Consider the following 22,436-nt stretch of genomic DNA (forward strand, 5'->3'; position numbering starts at 1 on the left):
CCTTCAAGGTCCCCTCTAGCCCCACCTCCCCCATGTCCTCTGGGACGACTCCTCAGTGCCTCTTGCCCCTGCACTGCCCTTCTGTCTGTCCACATACACCCGACCACATACAGTTCTACAGGGTTCACTGTGTTTGGTCCACTAATTATGCACTTTATTATCTTTTAATCCTCACCCAAGGATATGTTTCCATTTATCTTCAGATAGAGTGGGAGGGAGGGAGGGGAGAGAGGGAGAGAGAGAGAGAAACATCTACGTGAGAGACAGAGACACACATCGATGTGAGAGAGAGACTCATCGACTGGTTGCCTCCTGCATGACCCCAACAAGGGCTGGAAATGAACCACAACCGAGGTACGTGCCCTTGGCTGGAACTGAACCTGAGACTCATTGGTCTGCAGGGCCGATGCTCTACCACTGAGCCAAACCGGCCAGGGCTAAGTATGGTCTTTGTGAAACAAGGATCATGATACACTTTCTAGGGTTGTTGTGAGACTCAAAAGAATAAAAAATGTGTGCAAAAGTGCCCATGGACTGGGTGTGCAGGCTGTGTCCCTTTCTCTTTGGGCAAAATTGACAATGATCTACTGAACAGGAAATGACAGAGAGGACGCTAGTCCTTTCTTCGAGGGGAGGTGATGGTGGTGGGAACTCAGAGCGGGAGCAGGGGCTGGGATGGTTCAGGAAGGCTTTCTAAAGGTATCAGGGGTGGGGGATGGTGTTGGAAAAGGCCTGGGAGGAGGAAGACATGGCAGTGGGTAAGCTGGCCCAGTTTGAAGTGGACAGTCCCTGCAGGGGCTGGCGGTCATACAGCTAGAAAAGGGGGCTGGGCTAGCCCAACTCCGGTAGCACAGGCCACGCCAAGTTCTGCAGAATTTGGAGCAGTGGGTCACAGGGTGATGGAGGTCTTCTTAGAGCCATTCGGCCTCAGGGCAGGGGAGCTGTGAGGGAGGCACATGGTTCCCTATCTCCCTGGCTTCTCCCAGGAGAGACTCCCCTCAAATACTCATGGCCCCTCACCCATCCTGCCCACAGGGGCGAGAAGTAACCTGAGAAACAGACTTTTGGGCCCCAGCCCCCTCCTCTCCGGCCCTCCTGACAGGAAAGAATTGTAGGGACACCCTATGAGGCCCAGAACATGCCAGTGCCGCCTGGGATGGGTAGAAAGTTTAATTCTGGGGCTTGTTATTAGAAAGCTCACTACTGCTGCATACCAAAGCCTCCTCTTAGACCTAGTCTTTGCCAACAAAAACAAAGGTGATATGGTGATCTGCCAGGTCTTAGCTCTTAACTGGCTGAGCGCTCAGGCAGGTCGAACTGAGTGACATTTACTGGGTTCCTCGAAGTCCAGCAGGAGGCAGCTGGAGGCTGCTGCAGATGGCTAGAGAGGAGGTGATTAGAACCACCCTCAGCTCCAGCCACAGGGGTGGAGAGATTTCAAAGGGGCACGGACAACGCTTGAGAAGTGGGCGGAGGGGTGGGGAAGCGGCAGTCAGAAGAGAGGGCTCTCTGGGGCTCTCAGGGCACAGGCCTGGGCACTGAAGACTTGGGAATGGCACTGAACACACATCACCCAGGCGGGCACTTTGCACACCTCAGTGATCTCGAATCCCTACAACATCCCCACTACTTTTATCCCCATTTTCTAGATGAGAAAACTGAGGCCCAGAGAGGAGGCAGCTTGCCCAAGACAGTAGGAGAGCTGATAACAGAATGATGTTCATCTACAGATGCTGAGTTCCGGGCACCCCACTCTGCTGCCTTGCTAGTTAGGTGATTGATGTGAGCAGAGAGGTCTGCCCACCGTGGGGCAGCGGCTCAGGGGACTCACAAAGAATTCTGCCTGCAGCAGGAAGGGGTCCAGGGCCTTTTCGTGGAGCTCCTCGGCCCGGAGCACGCGGGAGGCACTGAGCAGGTACTCTCGGGCTGACTCCTCGCGTGGGGACATGAGATAGCCGAAGCCCTCCTCGTTGCAGCCGGGTGTGCACATGTCCAGGGTCAGGGAGACATTGGAGCCCCTCCTGGAAGGACCAGGAAAAAGAAAGTGAATCTCAGGGGAAGGGCAGAGCAGCAACCGGGGGCTTGGAGTGGGAAGACGAGGGATGGGGAGATCAGGGGTGGGAACTGGGTGGGTTCCAAGGAGTGGGGGTGTGACAGCACCCCTAACATAAGGAGCACAAGTCTCAGCCCCAAGGCTTAGGCCTGTGGTGTAGCAGCTAACTGAGTGGGGGGTTGGGGGCCCAGTTCCAAAGGTTCCATCTGAGGCAACCTTAACACAGCCCTCCCCTGGACTCTCCTCTGTCACCACTGGAGGCAGTGCCCAGCCCTGTGCCCCCGGGTGCTCCCAGAGAGAGGGCACCTGCCTAGATCAGAGAAGCAGGGCTCGACCCTCTGTATCACGGTCCTGGGCCCGGCAGTCTGGGATGAGGTTGCCAATGAGTCAAGGACATCTCATCCGGGAGAGGCCAGGACCCTCGGCTGTCAGGGAAAGAGGGAGTTCCAAGGGCAGCACAGTGGCGACAAGGATGTCCACTCTGGACAAACTGCTGTGCTCAGTGTCTAACGGCCCAGAACACAGAGGGCCCTCATTACACAGAAAGGGACACCGAGTCCCAGGGAGAAGACGAGAATTGCCCAAGCTCACACAGTAAGGGGGTAGCAGAGCTGAAACAAGCTAGGATTACTGACTCCTCGTTTGGCGCTCTGTCCATGACACCATGTGGGCAACTCGGACCTGGTGTGATCTGTACCCAGCTAGTCTTTGAAAAGAGGGTGTCAACACCTTCCAAAGTGTGATCTGGGGAACACTATGACACACTCTGTAAAAGTAGAGTTTTGTGGTCAAGTGACTTTGAGGAATGCCACACACTATCCCCTTGATTTACAATGAACACGAGCACGTTAAAGGCCCTGACAAGTCCTGCAGTAATGAAACCCACCGAAACGCATTTGAGCACAGGAGTGTATGTGTGAGTGTACTCACGTATACACTTGTGTATGCCTATGTGCTCATGTGCAGTAACAGTATTTCTTAGCACTCACATTGGGGCAATCTGATTACATGCACCAGACCTAAACAACATGTGTTTACACTGGCTATGCTATGAGGTCAGCTCAGTCCTGGGCACTGAGAGTTCGAGTCAGGCATCTGCCCTTCTGATTGGGAGCTGAGAGCTCCAGGGCCCATAGAGCCCACCCCCCTCCACCCCTCCCACCTCTCCTGCAGACCCATGGACTTGACGGTCAGTGAGGCGGGGTCAGCCTCAGGCTTGATGTCCATCACGCAGTCAAACACAGGAGTCTCGGGGACGGGGTCCAGGTCCAGAAAGTCATCCTCGATCTTTTCTTCCATCCACTCCGAGTAGGTGAAGGAGGGCTGGCGGCTTACCGACTGGCGCCTGTCCTCGGGGGGCAGTGGGGTGGGTGGCTCTGGGGGAGCCCTCAGGAGGTGCCACACCTAGTTGGAGGCATATGGCATCATGGACCTGGGACCGTGCTCCTGCCCCCTTGTTGACGGGCTGCCCCTGGGATTAAGCCCCTGCCCTTCGATATGTCTAGCGCAGCCCTGTTCTCACGGGAGCTCTCAGCGGGGTACTGCCCCTCACACAGATGGGGAGCTCCACCCCCATCTTGTCCTCCCTGACCCCTAGCTCCCCAGCCCCTCAGTTCCTTGTGGAGTGAGGGCTTCTTGGTGGGCTGTGGGGGTTCCTGATTCAGTCTTCTCCCCGCCTCAGCCCCGTTCCCCTGCCTAGAACACTGTCAATCAGCTCTGAAGGTGCCCGCACCCCATGCTGGGCATACTGGAGGAAGAAGACAAGGACCCAGCCCTCAGCCCCACCCAGGGAGCTGTGGGGATCAGGCCTCAGGGTCAGAGGAAGGGAGCACTGAGGTCAGGTCAGGAGGCACCTTACCAGGGTGGTGACGAGGAGCACAGACAGAGAGACCAGCAGCAGGCTGGAGACTTCCCAGGTCTCAACGCCCAGCCAGGCCTGGGGAACATCAAACAGGTCAGGGGGATGGGGATGCAGAGTTCTCATCTGTTTCAACAGGAACAGGACTGAGGCTCTCAAAACCTCAGACCAGGTCTGGGTGGGGAGCAGGGAGTAGAGCTCCAGGGGCGTGGAAGTATCTCTGGAACTCAGAGAAGCCCCATGCAGGGGCTGGTGGGAAGGGAGGCCCCCAACTGCCCCCCTGCCCTGGAGGTCCCGGAGCTTACTCACCCTGGGTCCCAGCTGTTCCAGGAGTGTGGCATTCTGTGACCAGATGGGGCCATAGCCGCTGAGCCAGAGCATCCCGCAGGCAAGCTGGGACAAGTGGATTGAGTTCGGAGCCTGGGCTCTTTGCCCCCATCCCCATCCCCCTAGCCTGGCTCCCCAAGGTCCAGACTGTGCAGCTAAGGAGAGGGCCCAGGTGCTGTGTGCCCAAAGAAGGCCTGAGGACTCTCTGGAGAACAGCTGACTAAAGGGAGTCAAGAGAAAGCCCTTCCCAGGGACCCTCCCAGCTACATGCATTAAATGGGAAATCTCCCAGAGATGCCTCCATAGACAGGAAGTCCTTAGAGAGATCCCTGCAGGGCCAGAGTTTCGGGGGGGCCTGTGTTCCTGCTTCTGGGGTTAGGGAGGGCAGGGTGTGAGGGGCTTAGCTATCGAGGCTGTAGCTCAGAACTCCAGCCTCCTCATGCCAGCCTGAGGGCCGGAGTCACTAATGGACACGAAGAGAGAGGCCCCTTACCTCTCCACATCCCTGGGTGGCCAGCAGGGCGGGGAAGTGGAGGGCTGTCCCTCTACCCGCACTGTCTCCAGGCCCAGTGAGGCCTGAATTGTCCTTACCAGGAACTGGGAGGCAGCTAATAGGCACAGGCTGCTCTTGACCGTGAGGGAGTAGCTCCTGGTGCCTTGAGGTGGCGGCTTCTGAGCTGGCTCTGAGGGTGGTGACGCAGGGGGTGGTGGTGGCATTTCTCTCTGCGAGTCCGCGAGCCCTTCGGCCTGGTCCAGGGCCTCCATCACTACCGGCTGGGGGAGACCTGTGAAAGGCGGCAGCGGGGCTGACTCAGGCCCGCGGACCCACGGCGGGCGGCTCCCTCTGCATCCGGGATCAGTCAGCGTGGCTCCACTTCCAGCAGTCACCCTCGATTAGCAAAGCAATATTCACCTACCTTCGTCAGAAACAGCTAAGTGTGGGTGGACAAATTATTTCTCTTTTATTTCTCCAGTAACAGAGTTAAAATGGCAGGAGGTTTTTCAGGGAGTTAACATCGTTGTGTTTATGCAGCTTCATTCTTTTCCATTTCTTAAGGATACAAAAAACAACCACCTCAAACTCAATTAAAGAGAGAGAGAGAGAAGACATGGCACCGGCAGGTCGTGAACGTGCACAGCCCGCCCACGCCTGCCCTCCGAATGTTTGACTCTCGTGCTCTGGGCCCCGCCTGGGGCGGGAGGCTGCACACGTGGCAAGATCACAGCCACAGCCCCTCCCAGCCTCGAGACCCCACACTGAGGAGTGGGGTGGTCAGGGTGGTGTGGAGGAAAATCGGGGTGTAGCGCAGTTGATATCAACTGTCTGGAATTCAGATCTGGGTCTGTCCCTAGTTGTGTGAACTTGGGAGAGGCATTCCCTCTCTGAGCCTAGGTTTCCACACCTGGAAAATGAGAGTTGAGCTCAACCCTTGATTTTTTTTTTTTAATCCTCATCCGAGGATATCCTTACACTTATCTTCAGACAGAGTGGGAGGTGGAGAGCGAGAGCGAGAAACATCGACGTAAGAGTGACACATCGACAGGCTGCCACCCGTACAACCCTAACTGGGGCTGGAGACGAACTGCAACTGAGGTACGTGCCCTTGGCCGGAATCGAACTTGAGACTCTTTGGTCCACGGGCCAATGCTCTCACCGCTGAACCAAACCGACCAGGGCTCAACCCTTGATTTTCTAACTGTGTTGAATCCCTCTGCTTGTGGCTCGACTGTGGAAGTCCTTCTTGACCCGTTCCACATACTGGGTCTCCTTTAAGATTATTTCAACACAGGGTTCACTACTAAAACAGTGTGAACACTACTGGCTTAGCTCTGAAGCCCTGACTGTAGTGCAGGGATTCCAGCAGCAGCCACCTTGCTGAGTCCCAGATGTAGAAGGTCCCCATCCAAACCCACATTCCAGTCTACGGCCAAGAAGAGGGACCAGCAACAGGGATGTGTACCACTTGACCGTGGGGATGGACTGTTCACACATCACTGTGTATAAGGGACAGTGGACTCCTTTTCTGGCTGGACGAGTGGAACACCCACAGCCAAGACCCATGAGGCCAATGTAGTGTGTCCATGTGCATGCTCGCCCGCTTACGTGACACTGACCAAGCATCCCCCATGGCCTGGATCAACAGTGCCCTGCAGAGTGCAGGTCCTGGAAACAGCTGCATTTCCATTGCAGGCTCCTCCTTTCCAGATACAGACCCTGTATGGCTCCCTCCCTGGTGTGTTCCAGCCACACTTCATGCATTTCTTCAGGTGAGTCCACCCTCCGTACTTTGCATGTGCTATTCCCTCTGCCTGTAACATCCTGCTCCCCCCCCCCCCCCCCATCACCCTCACACTTGAGCTCCTATTCGTCTTGTAGACTCAATCAGATGTCACCAGACATAGGCACTGCCCCATCACACCGCCTGGCACCCCATGCCTGTCCTCCGTTCCACTAGCAGCAACGACATACCTGGAATGTGCAAGGGCCTGCTCTGATGCTTTACATGGGCTAATTTACTCAGTCCTCAAGTATGCCCACTGGTCTCTTTTTCCAGAAGACCAAGATGAGGTGCAGAGAGGTGAACAGACTTGCACAAGGTCAGCTAGCTAATAAGCAGTCAGGATGGGTTTAAACTGAGGCAGCTGGATAGGCTCTGGGCTACATTACACTCATTATAGTTTGTAATTATTTGTTGAATATCATCTCCCCCACCATCTGTAAGTTCCACAAGGGCAGGAGTGGTATGAGTTTTGGCCATCGTGATTGTCCACAGCATTTAGCGCAAGTCCCCGCAGGTAAGCCTGCAGTAAGTACTTACTCAATGAGCGGGTGATGATGGGTAAGTGATCATCTTTTGCTCAGTTTTCTTACTGATAAATGATGACAATCATGCACACTTTGAAAAGGCGTTATGAAGACGGTAGATAAAACACCCAGCACGGCACCTGGCATCCAGAAGGTGCTTGATAAATGTTAAATTATAAAAATGATTACAGGAGTCCCAGTCTCCTGGGCAAAACAGACCCGTGGATACATGTTTACAATACGGCTCATTAAGTGAAAAATCTAAGTGCTGCTGGCAACTGTGGAGGCTGGGGGAGGGCATCCACCTTTTCCCATAAAGACTACAGTTACTAACCACAGGAGTACACAGCTCACATCCTGGCGAGAAGGTGAAAAGGAAAAAAATAAAAAAGCTGCTGATAAGAAATGGATCATGCAGGAAGCCAAGAGCTTTCACTTTAGATAAGCAGAGGGTTGATTACTCAAGTGGCAAGGTCTCCACCCACACCCTCTGAAAAAGCAGTCTAGGGGTGCTGCCAAGTATGGGAGAGTTGGGAGGGGTATGGGCCAGGGATCCATGGCTTGGCTCTGCAACACACAAGGCGTGGACTTTGGGCAATCCCTTCTTCTCCCTGGGCCGCAGGTGCCTGATGTGTAAAAAGAGGGGCTTGAACTAGAACTCAGTGCTTCTCGGATGCTCCTGCCATCCTAGGAGGAGAGGGGAATTGGGTCTTTGGGTGACAAGCTCACACAATCTTGAACATGGCTGCGTTGTTTTAAAATTCATGGGTGCTCTTTGTTTCACACTATGGTATATAAGCACTTGTTTTGATATTAAAATAATGTGTTTTTTTTTCTCCTCCCAAAGCTTCGAATCAAATTTATGCTTCAGGAGAATGTGCTACATTTAGCCTGTGGCTTTGCCCTCAGGGGTACATGCACCCCAGTCTGAGAAGCATGGAACTTGCCTGCAATAAAACCTCATGCCCCTGTTATAAATGACTCTGTAGATGAATATTTAATAGCAGGGAAAGAAATTCCAATGCTATGGAGTGAGAAAGGCAAGGTTACAAAACAGCATGAGCCCCTTGGCCTTAAAAATTACAAAAGCATAAATGCGCATGTGAAAAGGTGGAGGACACCTGATGTAAGACAAGCGGCTAACCCCAGACGGCTTGCAGAGCGTGCAGCACAGCGAATGCCCGGCACACAGTGAGTGCCCCATAAATGTACTCGGGTACTGGGAAGAACAGAAGCCAGGCATTAATGATAGTTCTCTGGAGAAAGGTGAAATTACAGGTGATTGTTTTCATTGCTTATATATTCTAGATTTCCTCCAATAAACACATACATACATATAAAAATATATATGTTTATGAGTATATACATATGTGTGTATGTATACACACACACACACACACACACATATTTATTTTTAGTGAGAAACAATATTTTAAAAAAGAGATCACTGTTCTGAGTTTAGATACCATGAGGCCTAGTTAATATCCCTAGGTTCTGGGCCCTGACTCCCACCTCCCACCTGTCACATCTAAATGGACAGAAACACAGACCCAAGGAATGGCTACCAGAAGGGAGGGGATGGGGGGATGGGTGAAAAGGGGAAGGGGAATATAGTCAGTAGTATTGAAATAAGTTTGCACGATGACAGATAATTACTAGATTAAGTAGAGTCATCACATTGAAAGGTACAAAAATGTTGAATCACTATATCATACACCAGAAACTAATATAACCAATATAAGATTGTATACCAACTATACTTAAATTAAAAAAAAAAATCTCAAAAATAAAAAGTAAAAATAAATGCACTTAGTAGGACATCAGAGATTGAGAGTGTGTATAGCTAGCTGAGACCTACCCAGCCATTGAACAGCCACTCAGGAGACAGGACCCTGATGGTGTATGATCACTACTTTTGCATACGAAAGATGGCAGGTTAACTAACTTGCAAGAAAGAAAAACTGCAGGCTGGTGGGGCCCTGTATGCATATTTCAGAGAGAAAGGAGGAAGCTGTTTTTTTAAAAAAAATCCACAGGGTATCTGGCAGTCCTGGGAGCCAAATGAATCCAACTGGTGGGTACTCACTGAGAGTCGGTCGATGCCCACCTTTCAGAGCAGGGTTTATTTAAAAGTTTTTCTGGCCCTGGCCAGTTTGGCTCAGTGGTTAGAGCTTTGGCCTGCGGTCTGGAGAGACCCGGGTTCGGTTCCCGCTAAGGGCATGTACCTCGGTTGCAGTTTGTCCGTTGGGTCATGTGGGTGGCAACCACTAGATGTGTCCCTTTCACGTCGATATTTCTCTCTCTCTTTCCCTCCCACTCTATCTGAACAAAATATCCAAAAATGTCCTCGGGTGAGGATAAAAAAAAAAAAAAGTTTTTCTGGGCAGAACTAACACTTCTTTACTCAGGGAGACACATTTTCAAACACACACTGTATTCTGCATACATTTTGGAGGGGATTCACGGACCTCAGCTTAAGAACCCCTGATCTCAGTGGTGGGGAGTAGAGGTTGGGGCGAACTGGGCTGATTTCAGTCTCTGCTCACTCACAGGTGTGCGTCCATTACACATCTATTGAGGACCAATTACACTGCCAAGGACAGGGACAGGCTCAGAACAGTCCCTGCCTGCATGGGCCACTGTGGTCCCATCAGCCTCCGGTGCCACTCCCAGCTCCCAGAGGTGAGGCCAGTGCCTCTCCTTGCCCTGCTCTTGGGCCCACTCCCTGTCTTGTTTCGGGAGTGGCAATGCCACCGCACTGGGCAGGCTGCGTGCCGTCCCCAAACCCTTCTGCGCACGCAGTTCCACTAGCTTCTCTCCGCAGCCCTGTGAGGTAGATATTATCATCCTCAGCCCCATTTTGTTGGTGAGAGGCGGCTGCTTGTGTCAAGGGCTGGCTTTTCAACAGTTCACAGCGAGGTAGCTGCTTTGCCACGCATGACACCCTGACTCAGAGGCAGCGTGCTGCGGCGATTTAACATCGCGCCAGCTCCTCACACGCTTGCCTTCCGCTCAGGGTGAAGGGGAGCTTCCAGGCGTGGGAATCCAGGCCTAGCGAGGTTAAGTAGCTTGCTCAAGTTTAAGTGCAGACCTGACATTTGACCCAGGGCTTCCTGACACCTAGTGATCTTTCCATTCTGCCACACTGCTTCTTAGGAAAAGGTCACTGCAGCAGAGGCTGGGAGAACGTGAGGGCCTGGGAGAAAGGGAGGGAGGGAGTCCTTTTATCTGGGGAAACTCAAACCATAACCAGCTGGATGGGGGCGAGGGTGGTACAGCTTTGCGTCTGATCCCTAGCTGATGGCTCTTCCACGGCCATATGGAATGGAGGGAAGAGGTCCTGGAAGACATGAGCTCCAGATCCCAGACCAAAGCTCTAGGGACCTTGGATAAGGTCTGTAGGCAAACAGTTCAGATTTACGCGGGGCATGTGGAGATACTGTGATCCTTCTCCCGTACTTAGCACCTGAATTCCACCATTAAACTCTGCAGCTACTGTGGGCCCGGGGCTGGCACTGCATGAGCTGGAGAACCCGTGGCTGCTCCTGCCGGTGACTCATCCTTGGGGCTGCCAGCTGCCAGCCCACCCGAACACCGGAACTGGAACGGAAGGCTGGCTCAGCCTGTTCCTGTTTACATGAGCAGGGAGGTTGGTTCTGTCCCATTCAGCTTTTCTTCCCTTCCCAAACGTGACCAGGGTGACCTCCCAGCCATGACCACATAGTCTCAGGGGGCCGAACCGGCCGAACCGACAGAACATCACACTCAGTCCTGCCCGGGCTTCTAGAAACAAGGATGTCAAAGCCTGACAGGCCCCGAGGGGCTTCTGGGCTAGTTTGCTACTTTCTTAGATGGGGAAGCTGAGACCCAGAGGTGGGAAGTGGTTACTCAAGGTCAACAGCCGACCAGTGGCAGAGCCTGGATGTTGGCCGCTACCATGACCACGATTAGCTGACATGTAATAAGTGCTTACCATGTGCTGGGTGCTGCTCTAAGTGCTTTATGTATATGAACACATTTAGTCTTCATAACACTCCTAGAGGGTGGGTGCTACTCTGACTCTCATTTTACAGATGAAGAAGGTGAGGCACAGGGAAGTCAAGTCACTTGGCCAGTCTGCTAATAAATGGGCAAACTCAGACCAGAGCTCAGGCAGTCTGTCTCCAGAGCCCATGCCGTTCACCAACACGCTGGATGTCTAACTCAGGTGTTCTGCTCTCTACTCCACATCATCTCTTTTTCTTTAATTTTTATTTACTGATTTTAGAAAGAGAGGGAGGGAGATGGAGAGAGAGAGAGAGAGAGAGAGAGATATCAATTTCTTGTTGCACTTATTTATGCATTCATTGCTTGATTCTTGTATGTGCCCTGACTGGGGATAGAACCCTCAACCCTGGCATATCGAGATGATGCTCTAACCAACTGGACTACTGGGCAGGACTAGGATCTGTTCTCTTACCAGACTCCATGCTGTCCACCCCAGGCTGGGCCTTCGCTGCTTCTTCCTCCTCCTTTTTGGGGGAAGTCAGCCTGAGAAGGAGCTTCAGCCCATTCCAGGACGGAGGGGACCGGCCTTATCCCCTTGGCACAACCTATCACACCTTGGCATGTGGAGGGCAGAGAGAAGGTAGATTGGAACCAAGATGATGGGAGGGTCTGGGGACCAAGTGTGTTGGATGCTTAGTCTGAAGGGGTGAGACTGGGGGGTCAGGGGGACTGAATGCTGTTTGCAGACACCTGAGAGGCTGTGCTAAGGAAGGGGGCAGGTCAAGAAGCAAGAATGGAACCCAGGTGTGGATGGTCTTGGTAGGCAGAATTCCAAGTCACAGGAAATATCTCTAGGACCTGACCCTACAAGTGGCTTTGCTTCCAGGGAGGTAACTTTTTTTTTTTTTTTAATCCTCACCTGAGGATATGTTTATTGATTTTTCAGAAAGAGAGAGAGAAACATTGATGTGAAAGAAAAACATCTATCAGCTGCCTCCCATACGCATCCCGACCGGGGATCGAACCCACAACCTAGGTATGTGCCCTGACCATGAATCAAACCTGCAATCCTTTGGTGTACGGGTTGACGCCCCAACTGGCTGAGCCACACGGGCCAGGGCAGGGCAGTAACTTTTTGTAGTGGCTCACAGCAAAAGCTTTCGAGTCTCACAGACTTAGGTTTGAGACCTGCCTTTGCCATTTACTACCTAGGTGACCTTGGGTAAGGGATTTAATCTCCCCACTGGACGACAGATATACGACTTGCTGCTTGGATGCTTAGGATACAAGAAGGTAAAACATGCAAAGAGCTTAGCCTGGTGCCCGGCACACATGTGAATGCTCGATAAACTGTAGCCAGAATTTAGAGAGGAGGGGCAAGAGGGGAAGGAAAAGGGAGTTGAGGCAGACGCAGCTGTAAGGACTGCCCTTTCATCTGCCAGGTGGGCCCCCCAGGAAGACAATGGGTCCCCGTCCCCATGTGGGGAGGGGCTTTGAGGCTGCCGGCTGGCAACTGGAGTCGTGGATGGAGTGGGCATGGACTGGGGATGGCAGAAGTGGGGCAGCTTTGTCTCTGCCAGTTATTTAAAACCAGAATGCTAACAAGCTTTCAAAACAAAACACAACTCAAGTACTCTTTGGATGGGATACAATAAAATGGTTCCATCTGAAATAGAAGCAAACAGCTTTGCTGCTGCAAACAAAGCCCAGTTCTTTGTGTCTCTCGGGAGTGGAGGCCCAGGTGTACAAAGGTGAAAGGGTCAATGAAACTCGGATGGTGCAGCATCCCCTTTCCCCCACTCAGAGAACCAAAAGGAACCTCAGAGAGGCCCTGGGGTGAAGCGGTACCAGAGGTCTCAAGTGCTTGAGACTTAAACATAAATGAATGGGGAGGAAGAGACAGCCTCCCATTTCACAGATGAGGAAACTGAGGTCCAGAGAGTAAGAACCAGGACTGGCACACAGGTCTTTAACCCTCTGGCTCAGCTCTCGCCCACTAAGGCAGCACGGGGAGTTTTACAGCGGGGATCTCATGGTCGGAGGCACCACTGCAGCAGAAGGCTGGGTCCTGGCTTCAGGTTCTTTGGTGGGTCCTGGTAAGTGCCCTCGGAGGTCTAGGAGAGTCCAGGTGATAGGAGGTGAGCAAGAGCGACCTGAGGCCCCCAGGAGAGTAGCGCCGCTGAAGCCCAAGCCTCCAGAGGCTGCCACCCTCAGATGGCCCTCTACAACCCAGAGCCTCACAATGTTGGCAAACTGGCAGCTCAGCTCTGCTTCTAGAGGGCTGAGTGACCCTGGGCACCTCCCTGACTTCGTGGGTCTCAGAGGTCTTCTGTGACACAGGGTCTTTAAGGGTCCTGCACTACAGACCCACTGCTGCCTGAAAACGGTCAATGTCTTCCCCTGTTCTTAGGATAAAGACCAACATTCTGCAATGGCCCAGCATGCTTTGGTCCCTGCTTATCTCCAAGCCTCCACCCACACCACCTTCTTCCTGGATTTCTCCGTTTCAGCTTTTTTCAGATCCTCCCCTGGAACCAGACTGGAAAGTAGGAAAGTCTGGAAACTGGTCGTTCTGCTAAAAAATTCTCACACAGTCCTTAAGAGGGGTATGTAAGCTGAGGTTCCCTTCCTTGCTATCTGTGGTGGGGGTGGGGGTGGGGGAGGGGGAGGAGCAGAGGCATCTGCAGGGCCATAGCTTGGGGAGCAGCTAGGCCAATGTCTAGGGACACACTGGGGAACACTATGTAGCCCTCAGGAGCAAAGCATCAGAGTACACACGGCACCATGGAGGGGTCTCAGAGACAGAGTGCTGCATGAAAAGAATGAGGTCTCACAGAACGCAATGTTTACAAATTAAAAATACATGCGCATATAACTTTCTAAGTTACAGACATGTCTAATCACTATGTGGTACACCTGAGACTAACGTAATATTGTATGTTAACTGCAACTGAAAAAAAAATTTAAGAAAAGAATAGAAGAAATGCATGAACACAAACTACTGTAGCAAAATACAACCAATACAAATAGTTTTATCCATTCTTCTAACGAGGGCTTCCACAACAGACCAGGGTTCTCAATGGGGAGAGGCAGGCCTGAGAGGCTGGGTGTGGTTGAAGGTCAGCCCTGGTGTTGGATGCCAGGACTAACTGGGTGGGCAGCTCAGGTTGGCAGAGGGTGACCTTGGACTGGGTGGAGGACAGAAGCACACTTCCAAACGGTTTTGTTTGTGATGGAGAAGTGGCCCGTCTCAAGCTAGGTGATGTTCAGCAGGGATGTGGGCAAAAAGATGACTGAAAAGGATGTAATGGTCATAGTCAGCCACACACCGAATGGGCCAGGCTTGGCTCTGGAAACCGTCTCCCGGCTTTGGTGCTTGTAGCAGAGAAAAGGCAGGCTGACAGGTGGGACTGCGGGGAGGGGAGGCTGATGCTTAGTCCTCAGAAGAGGGGTGCTATAATCAAAGCCTCGTCTTCGTTTAGGAAGATTGCGTGAAATGGAGATTTGGGGCAGGCTTCTCCTTTTTATTTGAAAAGGCAATGGGACCCCAACTAACATCTGAGTATGCTTGACCAAAGAGTTCAGTTCCTCCTTTAGTGAGGACTTTCCCTGGTCCCTTAGATACTTCAGGTTTTAATCACTCAGGATTAAAACACAACAACAGCAGTGGGGTTCTTTTTTTTTTTTTTAATCCTCACCCGGGGATATTTTTCCATTTATTATCAGATAGATTTGGGAGGAAAGAGAGAGAGAGAAACATCAGTGTGAGAGAGAGACACAGACTGGTTGCCTCCCGCATGACCACGACCAGGACCAGGGACAAACTGCAACGGAAGTACATGCTCTTGACTGGAATCGAACCTGAGTCTCATTGGTTCTCCGGCTGATGCTCCAACTGCTGAGCCAAACCTGCCAGGGCAGCAGTGGGGTCCTAATAAGCAGCTTCATCTGTCCCGTGGCATTGTTTTCACGTGTGTGTGTGAAGCCCCAAAGTTTAGAGATGTAAAGTGGTTCGTGCAAGACCCCAAGTTCAAAAGGAACAGAGCCCAAATGCACTCACATCCAGAGCTGCTGAACCCAACAGTAAGAAACCATAAAAAATGACCTGTGAATAAAACCGTGTGGGGTACAAACCCTCGTTCACACCCTTCATCTCACTGCACTCTCATAACTACCACAAGAAGATGCATTTCCCATTCACAGGGGAGACATAAATGGGACCATGGGAGGGGTGGAGCACCACAGGGGTTTGTCCAAGCCCATCTGCAAAAGGCGATGCCCAGTGCAGGGGCAGACACACTCAGTACTGTCCTCACACCCAAGGTGTCCCTCACCTTGGCCTGGCACTTGAGGGGGCCCTGCTTCAATCCTTCACAGGCCTGCTCCTCCTCATGATGAGGAGTCCATGGAGCCAGAGCCAAAGGGACATTCCTCCCTTTAGACCACATACCGGGCAACACAAACCCCAGATTTCCCTGTCTAAACAGTCCTGAGCGACCTTCTTCCTTGACTACTGTGCAGCTTGGGCATCCCTAGGGCTGGCCAAGAAGTGACTGTTTGCAGAAGGTGTGTTTGGAGTTTGGATGTGTGGGCTGGGGCACCCATCCAAAAAATGTGCATGAGGGCCCTTGTGATGGTAGACAGAGCCAGGGGTGGTGGGGGAACTGTCTTTCCTTAGCCTCCATATTTTGGTGCAGAACTCTGAGGAGTCAGAATTCTAAATCTGAACTTGATGTTTAAGCACCTTACAAAGGAATATTTGTCAAGGGAGGACAGAATACATTTAATTAAAAATTTTGTTAGCCTATGGGACACAGTGAAAGCAGCCCCAAGAGGGAAATTCATAGCATTATAGGCCTATCTCAAGTAAACAATCTAACTTTTCACTTAAAGGAACTAGAAAAAGAACAACTAAGACCAAAATGAGCAGAATAAGGAAGTAATAAAGATCAGAGCAGAAATAAATAAAATAGAATCTAAAAAAAAAAATACAAAGATAAATGAAACCAAGAGCTGGTTCTTCAAAAAGATGAACAAGATTGACAAACCTTTAATCAGACTTATCAAGGAAAAAAAAGGGAGGATCCAAATAAATAAAATAAAAAATGAAAGAGGTGAAGTAACAACAGACACCAAAGAAATACAAAGGACTGTAAGAAAATATTACTAACAACTATAACAATAAATTGAACAATAGGGATGAAATGGATAAATTCCTAGAGACATATAATCTTCCAAAATTGAATCAGGAAGAATCAGAAAATCTGAACAGACAAATTACAACCATTGAAATACAAGCAGTAAGAAAAAACAAAAACAAAACTCCCAGAAACAAAAATCTTAGACTGGATGGCTTCACAAATAAATTTTACCAAACATTCAAAGAAGAACTAACACCTATTCTTCTCAAACTATTACAAACAATTAAGAAGAGGGAAGACACCCAAGTTGACTTTACAAGGCCAGCATTATCTTAATACCAAAACCAGTTAGAGACACTACAAAGAAAGAAAATTATCGGCCAATATCCCTGATCAACATAGATGCTGAAATCCTCAAGAAAATATTAGAAAACCAATCCAGTAATACATTAAAAAGATCATCCACTACGATCAAATGGATTTATTCTGGGGATGCAAGGCTGGTACAACATACGCAAATCAATAAATGTGATACACCACATAAATAAAATGAAGGATAAAAATCCTATGATCATATCAATAGTTGTAGAAAAAGCATCTGATAAAATCCAGCACCCATTTATGATAAAATCTCTCAGCAAAGGGGGGGAACAGAGAAAATATACTCAATGTAATAAAGGCCATATATGACAAACCTACAGCCAACATACTCAAGGTGCAGAAACTAAGTGTTTCCCTTAAGAATGGGAGCAAGACAGGGATGTCTGCTTTCACCACTCTTTTTAAAAAAAATTATGTTTTTTATTTAAGAGGGAGAAAGAGAGAGAGAGAGACAATGAGGTATCACCTCACTCCTGTCAGAATGGCTATCATCAACAAAGCAACAAACAAGCGTTGGCCAGGATATGGAGAAAAGTGGGCCCCGGTGCACAGTTGGTGGGAATGCAGACTGGTGCAGCCACTGTGCAAAACAGCATGGAGTTTCTTCAAAAAATTAAAAATGGAACTGCCTTATGACCCAGTGATTCCACTTCTGGGAATATATCTGAAGAAACCTGAAACACTGATTCGAAAGAATATATGCATCCCTATGTTCACTGCAGTGTTATTTACAACAGCCAAGATTTGGAAGCAGCCGAGGTGTCCATCAGTAGATGAGTGGATAAAAAAGCTGTGGTACATTTACATGATGGAATACTACTCGGCTGTAAAAAAGAAGGAGATCTTACCTCTTGCAACAGCATGAATGCACCTGGAGAGTATTATGCTAAATGAAATAAGCCAGTCAGAGAAAGACAAGTACCATAGACTTTACTTATATGTGGAATCTAACGAACAAAGTAAACTAACAAACAAAATAGAAACAGACCCATAGATACAGAGAATAGACTGCTGTTGGGCTTGAGGGAATGGGTGAAAAAGTGAAGGGACTATGCAAAAAAAAAAAAAAAGAAGGAAAACAACTCGCAGACATAGACAATAGTATGGTGATGACCAGAGGAAAAGGAGGGTGGGGGGAGATAGAAGAAGGTAAAGGAGGGATAAATAGTGATATAAGGAGATTTGACTTTGTATTGTGTGTTCACAATACAGATGATATATTATTGAATTGTACACCTGAAACCTATATAATTTTATTAACAAATGTCACCCCAATGAATTAAATAAAATTAAAAATAAATGAAAAATAATTTTGTTAGCTTGATTTCTAACCTTTAACTATTTAGACACAGACATTATACATATAGGCCCTACAAATGTTAGGGGTGGGACTGCATGTGGTTGAAGATTTAAACTACAAAGGGAGAGCAGCGTAAGTAATGGAAGGCTGGGGGAAAGGAATGTACATAAGATGGAGTTGGAAGGAAGATTTAGGAGAAGCAGCAGCTAAGATTAAGAGGAATTTGAAAGTTTATAAAGAGGAAGCTCTGGTGGATTAAAGATGTCCACAGAATCTCTGCACTCCTCCAATCAAAAGGCGAAACACACTGAGTTCTCATAAATTCTCCCAGCAGCCTCTGCTCTTCCTCCTTCCCAAGGCGGCCAGAGGTGACTTCTGAAAATGTTTGCTATTCACTTAACCCAGAAAACCCCACAAAATCATGCAAATCAAGAGGTTCAAATCTTCGTGTTCACTTTAAGAACTCATGAAATTGCCCAGGCCATCAAAGGTACGCATATTCGAAAAGCCACCAAGTATCTGAAGGATGTCACTTTCCACAAGCAATGTGTGCCTTTCCGTCGTGACAATGGTGGAGGTGGTAGGTGTGCCCCGGTGAAACAGTGGGACTGGACACAGGGTCGGTGGCCCAAAAAGAGTGCTGAGTTTTTGCTGCACCTGCTTAAAAATGCAGAGAGCAATGCTGAACTTAAGAGTTTAGATGTAGATTCTCTGGTCATTGAGCACGTCCAGGTGAACAAAGCTCCCAAGATGCACCGTAGAACTTACAGAGCTTGTGGGCGGATGAACCCACACACGAGCTCTCCCTGCCCACTGAGAGGATCCTCACTGAGAAAGAGCAGATTGTTCCTAAACCAGAAGAGAAGGGCTGCACAGAAGAAAAAGATATCCCGGAAGAAACTGAAGAAACAAAAACTTATGGCCTGGGAGTAAATTCAGCGTAAAATAAAGACTAATAAAAGTAAAAAAAAAAAAAAAAAGTGAAACTGATTTCCCTCACTTTGAATTTTGGCTGGCACTGTGATGGGCTTTGTCCAATAAGATGTGGCAAACTGACACCATGTCACTTCTGAGGCTCGGCCTTCAGAGACCTGAAGCTTCTGTTTTTGCCCCTCTTGAAATCAGCTGCCATCTAAGAGGTCTCTGCCTTGAGACCACCACGCTGTGAGGAAGTCCAAGTTGGCTGCAGAGAGAAAGGCCAAACGGAGGGGCACCGAAGTGCCAGACATGTAAGAAACCCCCCCCCCAATTTTTATTAATTTATTTTTTGTTACAGATGTTTCTCCTCCCCCCTCCCCCCAGACACCCTCCTCCCCATCCCGCCCCACCCCCCAAGGAAAAGCTTTTTTGGACCTTGTGTGCCAGCCCAGCACCAGGTGAATACAGCTGAGTGAATGACCTCAGCTGATGGCACACGAAACAGAACCACCCAGCTGAGCCCTGCATGGCCCCCTAAATCATGAGCAAATAAAATGACTGTTTTACGCCATTAAGTTTTGAGACAGTTTGTTAGCCAGCAACAGAGAGCCAAAACAGGTGCTAAGACCTGAAAAGGAGAAATAAGCTTAATTGGAAGGCTGAGATTTTTTTTAAGGTATAAAGAACTTCCTGAGAGTTGGGGGACGGGGGGATTAGTCCCTGGCCAAAGAGAAGGGTGACAGCATCTGTCACTGCCTGTCTCAGGAATACGATAGTTGCTCATTTGTCTGAAAGAGCTTTAGCATCAACCAGTGCGGAGGCAGGGGACTGGACCCGAAGGCCTTTCTTCTAGTTGTGAAGACTTTCTAGTTTCCTCACACATCCAGGTGTTTCCCTAGAGCAGCAGAACTGGTTCTACCCTGGTGAAGGCAAATGGATGGCTGCCTCATCCTGCAACTCTGGCTCCTCCCCCCACATGACTTAGCAAGCTGACAATACTCCTGCATGTGTCTGTGCTGGTTCTGTGAGGTCCCAGGGCTGTGGTGGGGAATCATGACAGCCACGAAGCTACACAGTGCACTCCGGTGCTGAGGGACCAGCCAGGGACTTGATACCTGGGCTCTGGGAACACGCAAAGGTTTTCCTGTTCACACGCCATATCCTGGAACACTCATCACCATCATTGTGTCCTACCGTTTATCAAGCACTGGGTAATAAGCACTTTACATGCATCATCTCATTTAATCCTCCCCAAATCTCTGTGAAGATCTTAGCATATCACCACCTTCATTTTAGAATGAAGAGTTTGGAGCTCAGATCAGTCAAATAATTTACCTGAGGTCATGCAGCTGGTCAGTGGCAAAGTTGGGATTTGAACCCAGGTCTGTCTGCCTCCCCACAGCATCCTAAGACCCAGCTACCTAGGTGGCTGCCTCTATAACTGTCCTAGTGTCTGAGAACAGTTAACCTTTACCATCGCCGACCAGTGAGTACCCAGCTTGGTACTTCTCTCTCAATACAATGGTGTCGTTACAGAATGTTGTCCAATTAGGGTTCTTAGCACATCCAAATGGTGTTTTGTTTTTCTTTAATTTCTAGTCCAAAGACAATTCAGTGTACCATCAGCCACAATAAACACCCCTCAATGCATTAAAAGTCTTGGGTGGCCCTGGCCGGTTTGGCTCAGTGGTTAGAGTGTAGGCCCACGGTCCAGAGAGACCAGGGTTTGGTTCCCGTTAAGGGCACGTACCTCGGTTGCAGTTTGTCTCTGGCCCCGGTTGGGGTTGTGTGGGGGCAGCCACTCGATGTGTCCCTTTCACGTTGATGTTTTTTTCTCTCTCTCTCCCTCCCACTCTATCTGAACAAAAATGGAAAAAAAATGTCCTTGGGTGAGGATAAAAAAAAAGTCTTGGGTGGAAACAAAGCCATTCATTAAACAAAGACATAAAAGTCAGTAGAACCTAAGCTGCTGAGTGTTGACAGACACAACTGACATCTCAGCAATAATACTACATCCAGGTCTGTTTTCTCTACGTGGACTTTTCTGGGTTCCTACACCTGCCCCCAGACCAGTCCCAAGCAGTTCTAGGCACCAGGTTGGGGGGCTTTGTGAGAACAGGGATTGGCAGACGGGGTCAGGCCCATTACGAGGTTAACTTGTTCCTGAAAATGCTTTCATAGCTCTTTCCCCAAAATATGAACCAGGATCCTACTCATCCTTCAGGTCACAGTTTAAAGGCTATTTCTTCCAGGAAGCCTTCCATGACCCCCCAACATAGGGTCACATTACTGTGCACCCTTACATGGAATCAAAACCATGATCCTTTGGTGTGCGGGCCAACGCTCTATCCACCGAGCTACACCGGCCAGAGCTCCTCTTTACTGTCCAAGGCTACCCATGATCGGCAGTGGCATCTCGCTGAAATCTAGACCTCATCCCCTCAGAGGAGGGTCCACTTGATGCCCAGGGTGATACAGAGCTTAAGGCTGGGTGGTGGGCAGACTTCAAGGCACTGGGACTAAGGTAGGGAGAGGGAGGGTCTCAGCTACTGGCCCAACAGGCCAGCTGCTCCTACCAATGGGCACTGGCCTACTCAGACCTCAGTGTCCACTCTCAACTTTGCATACGGCCAGTTAATCATGATATACTAACATCTCAGGGTGGCAGTGACATCATGGAGTACTGCCACCAGAGGAGTACTGTGGAAACATCCTGCTCCTAAGAGCAATGTTGTCCTTGGACCTGGGCCCTAGCTCCCTCTTCTCTGGCTGTGCCACTCTCCATGGGTGAGAAGTCCATAGGGCGCAGGAGGTGTGCCCATCCATGCTCCCCTTTCCAGGCCATGCTCTGGCTACTGGGACTCCAGAGATCCCTGCCCAAGGGGCCTGAAGCCTGCATGGGTGCTGGTACACCCTTCTGAGGGTGGACACGGCCTCCTGTGTTGGGATCTTTAGGTTTGAGGGGTGGCCAAGGAATAGCTACTGGGGCAGGGTATGGACCACACTTAGACGCACAGACTGACATGCCCACATGCAACACACAGGGGCCCCTGCAGGGTAAAAGTGAGCAGTAGGGTAATGCACCACTCGGGGCCCCATCTGCAGTCGGGCTTCAGTCCCTGCAAATGTTAGGAGCAGGCCTGTCCATGAACCTGCCCACTGGAGACACAGAGCAACACTTGGTGATGTCATGCCATCACTAGAACCTACTATTGCCTATCTACCGCCCTCCTCTGCCGTGTACCCCTGAAGAAGCTGCTGGTCCCAAGCTAGGCCCAATGGTGCTGGCTGGGGAAGGAGCGGAGGCCCCATTATCAGCAGGCTTGCCTGGTTTCTTTCGAATGTGAACACCTATGCGCTGAAGAGGGGGGTGTGAGTTAGATTGTACAAATGTGCTTGGGTGACTGTGAGCAAATACGTGAGCAAGCAAGGGGGAATGAAAAAGAAGACAAGGGTTACCATGTGAAAAAGAGTGTGTGCATGAGGAGAGAAGAAAAATACATGTGTGCGTGTGCACGGAGTGGAGGAGGACACAGCCAGTGCTGCTGCAGTACCTGCGAACGTTGTGCAACTGAAGCCTGGGCACAGGGCACAGAATGGAGGGAAGGAGTGGGCCTGCCTCTGTGTGTGTGTATGAGAAGGGGCATGGTTGTGGGAGAGCAAGA

The 22,436-nt window shown here is 50.1% G+C and overlaps 1 protein-coding gene across 1 annotated transcript in view; it reads right to left on the reverse strand.

Annotated features, from left to right (window-relative positions):
* PTPN5 (protein tyrosine phosphatase non-receptor type 5) overlaps positions 1-22,436 on the reverse strand; it is a 39,060-nt gene that overhangs the window by 11,675 nt on the left and 4,949 nt on the right. The window contains exons 3-7 of the mRNA XM_036259590.1: positions 4,830-5,023; positions 4,221-4,304; positions 3,912-3,989; positions 3,216-3,457; positions 1,832-2,021 (exon numbers count right to left, since the gene is read on the reverse strand). Coding sequence (XP_036115483.1) covers positions 1,832-2,021; positions 3,216-3,457; positions 3,912-3,989; positions 4,221-4,304; positions 4,830-5,023 — 788 coding nt within the window. The remainder of the gene's footprint in view (positions 1-1,831; positions 2,022-3,215; positions 3,458-3,911; positions 3,990-4,220; positions 4,305-4,829; positions 5,024-22,436) is intronic.

Source organism: Molossus molossus, unplaced genomic scaffold (genome assembly GCF_014108415.1).
Source record: "Molossus molossus isolate mMolMol1 unplaced genomic scaffold, mMolMol1.p scaffold_m16_p_13, whole genome shotgun sequence".
Lineage (NCBI taxonomy): Eukaryota > Metazoa > Chordata > Mammalia > Chiroptera > Molossidae > Molossus > Molossus molossus.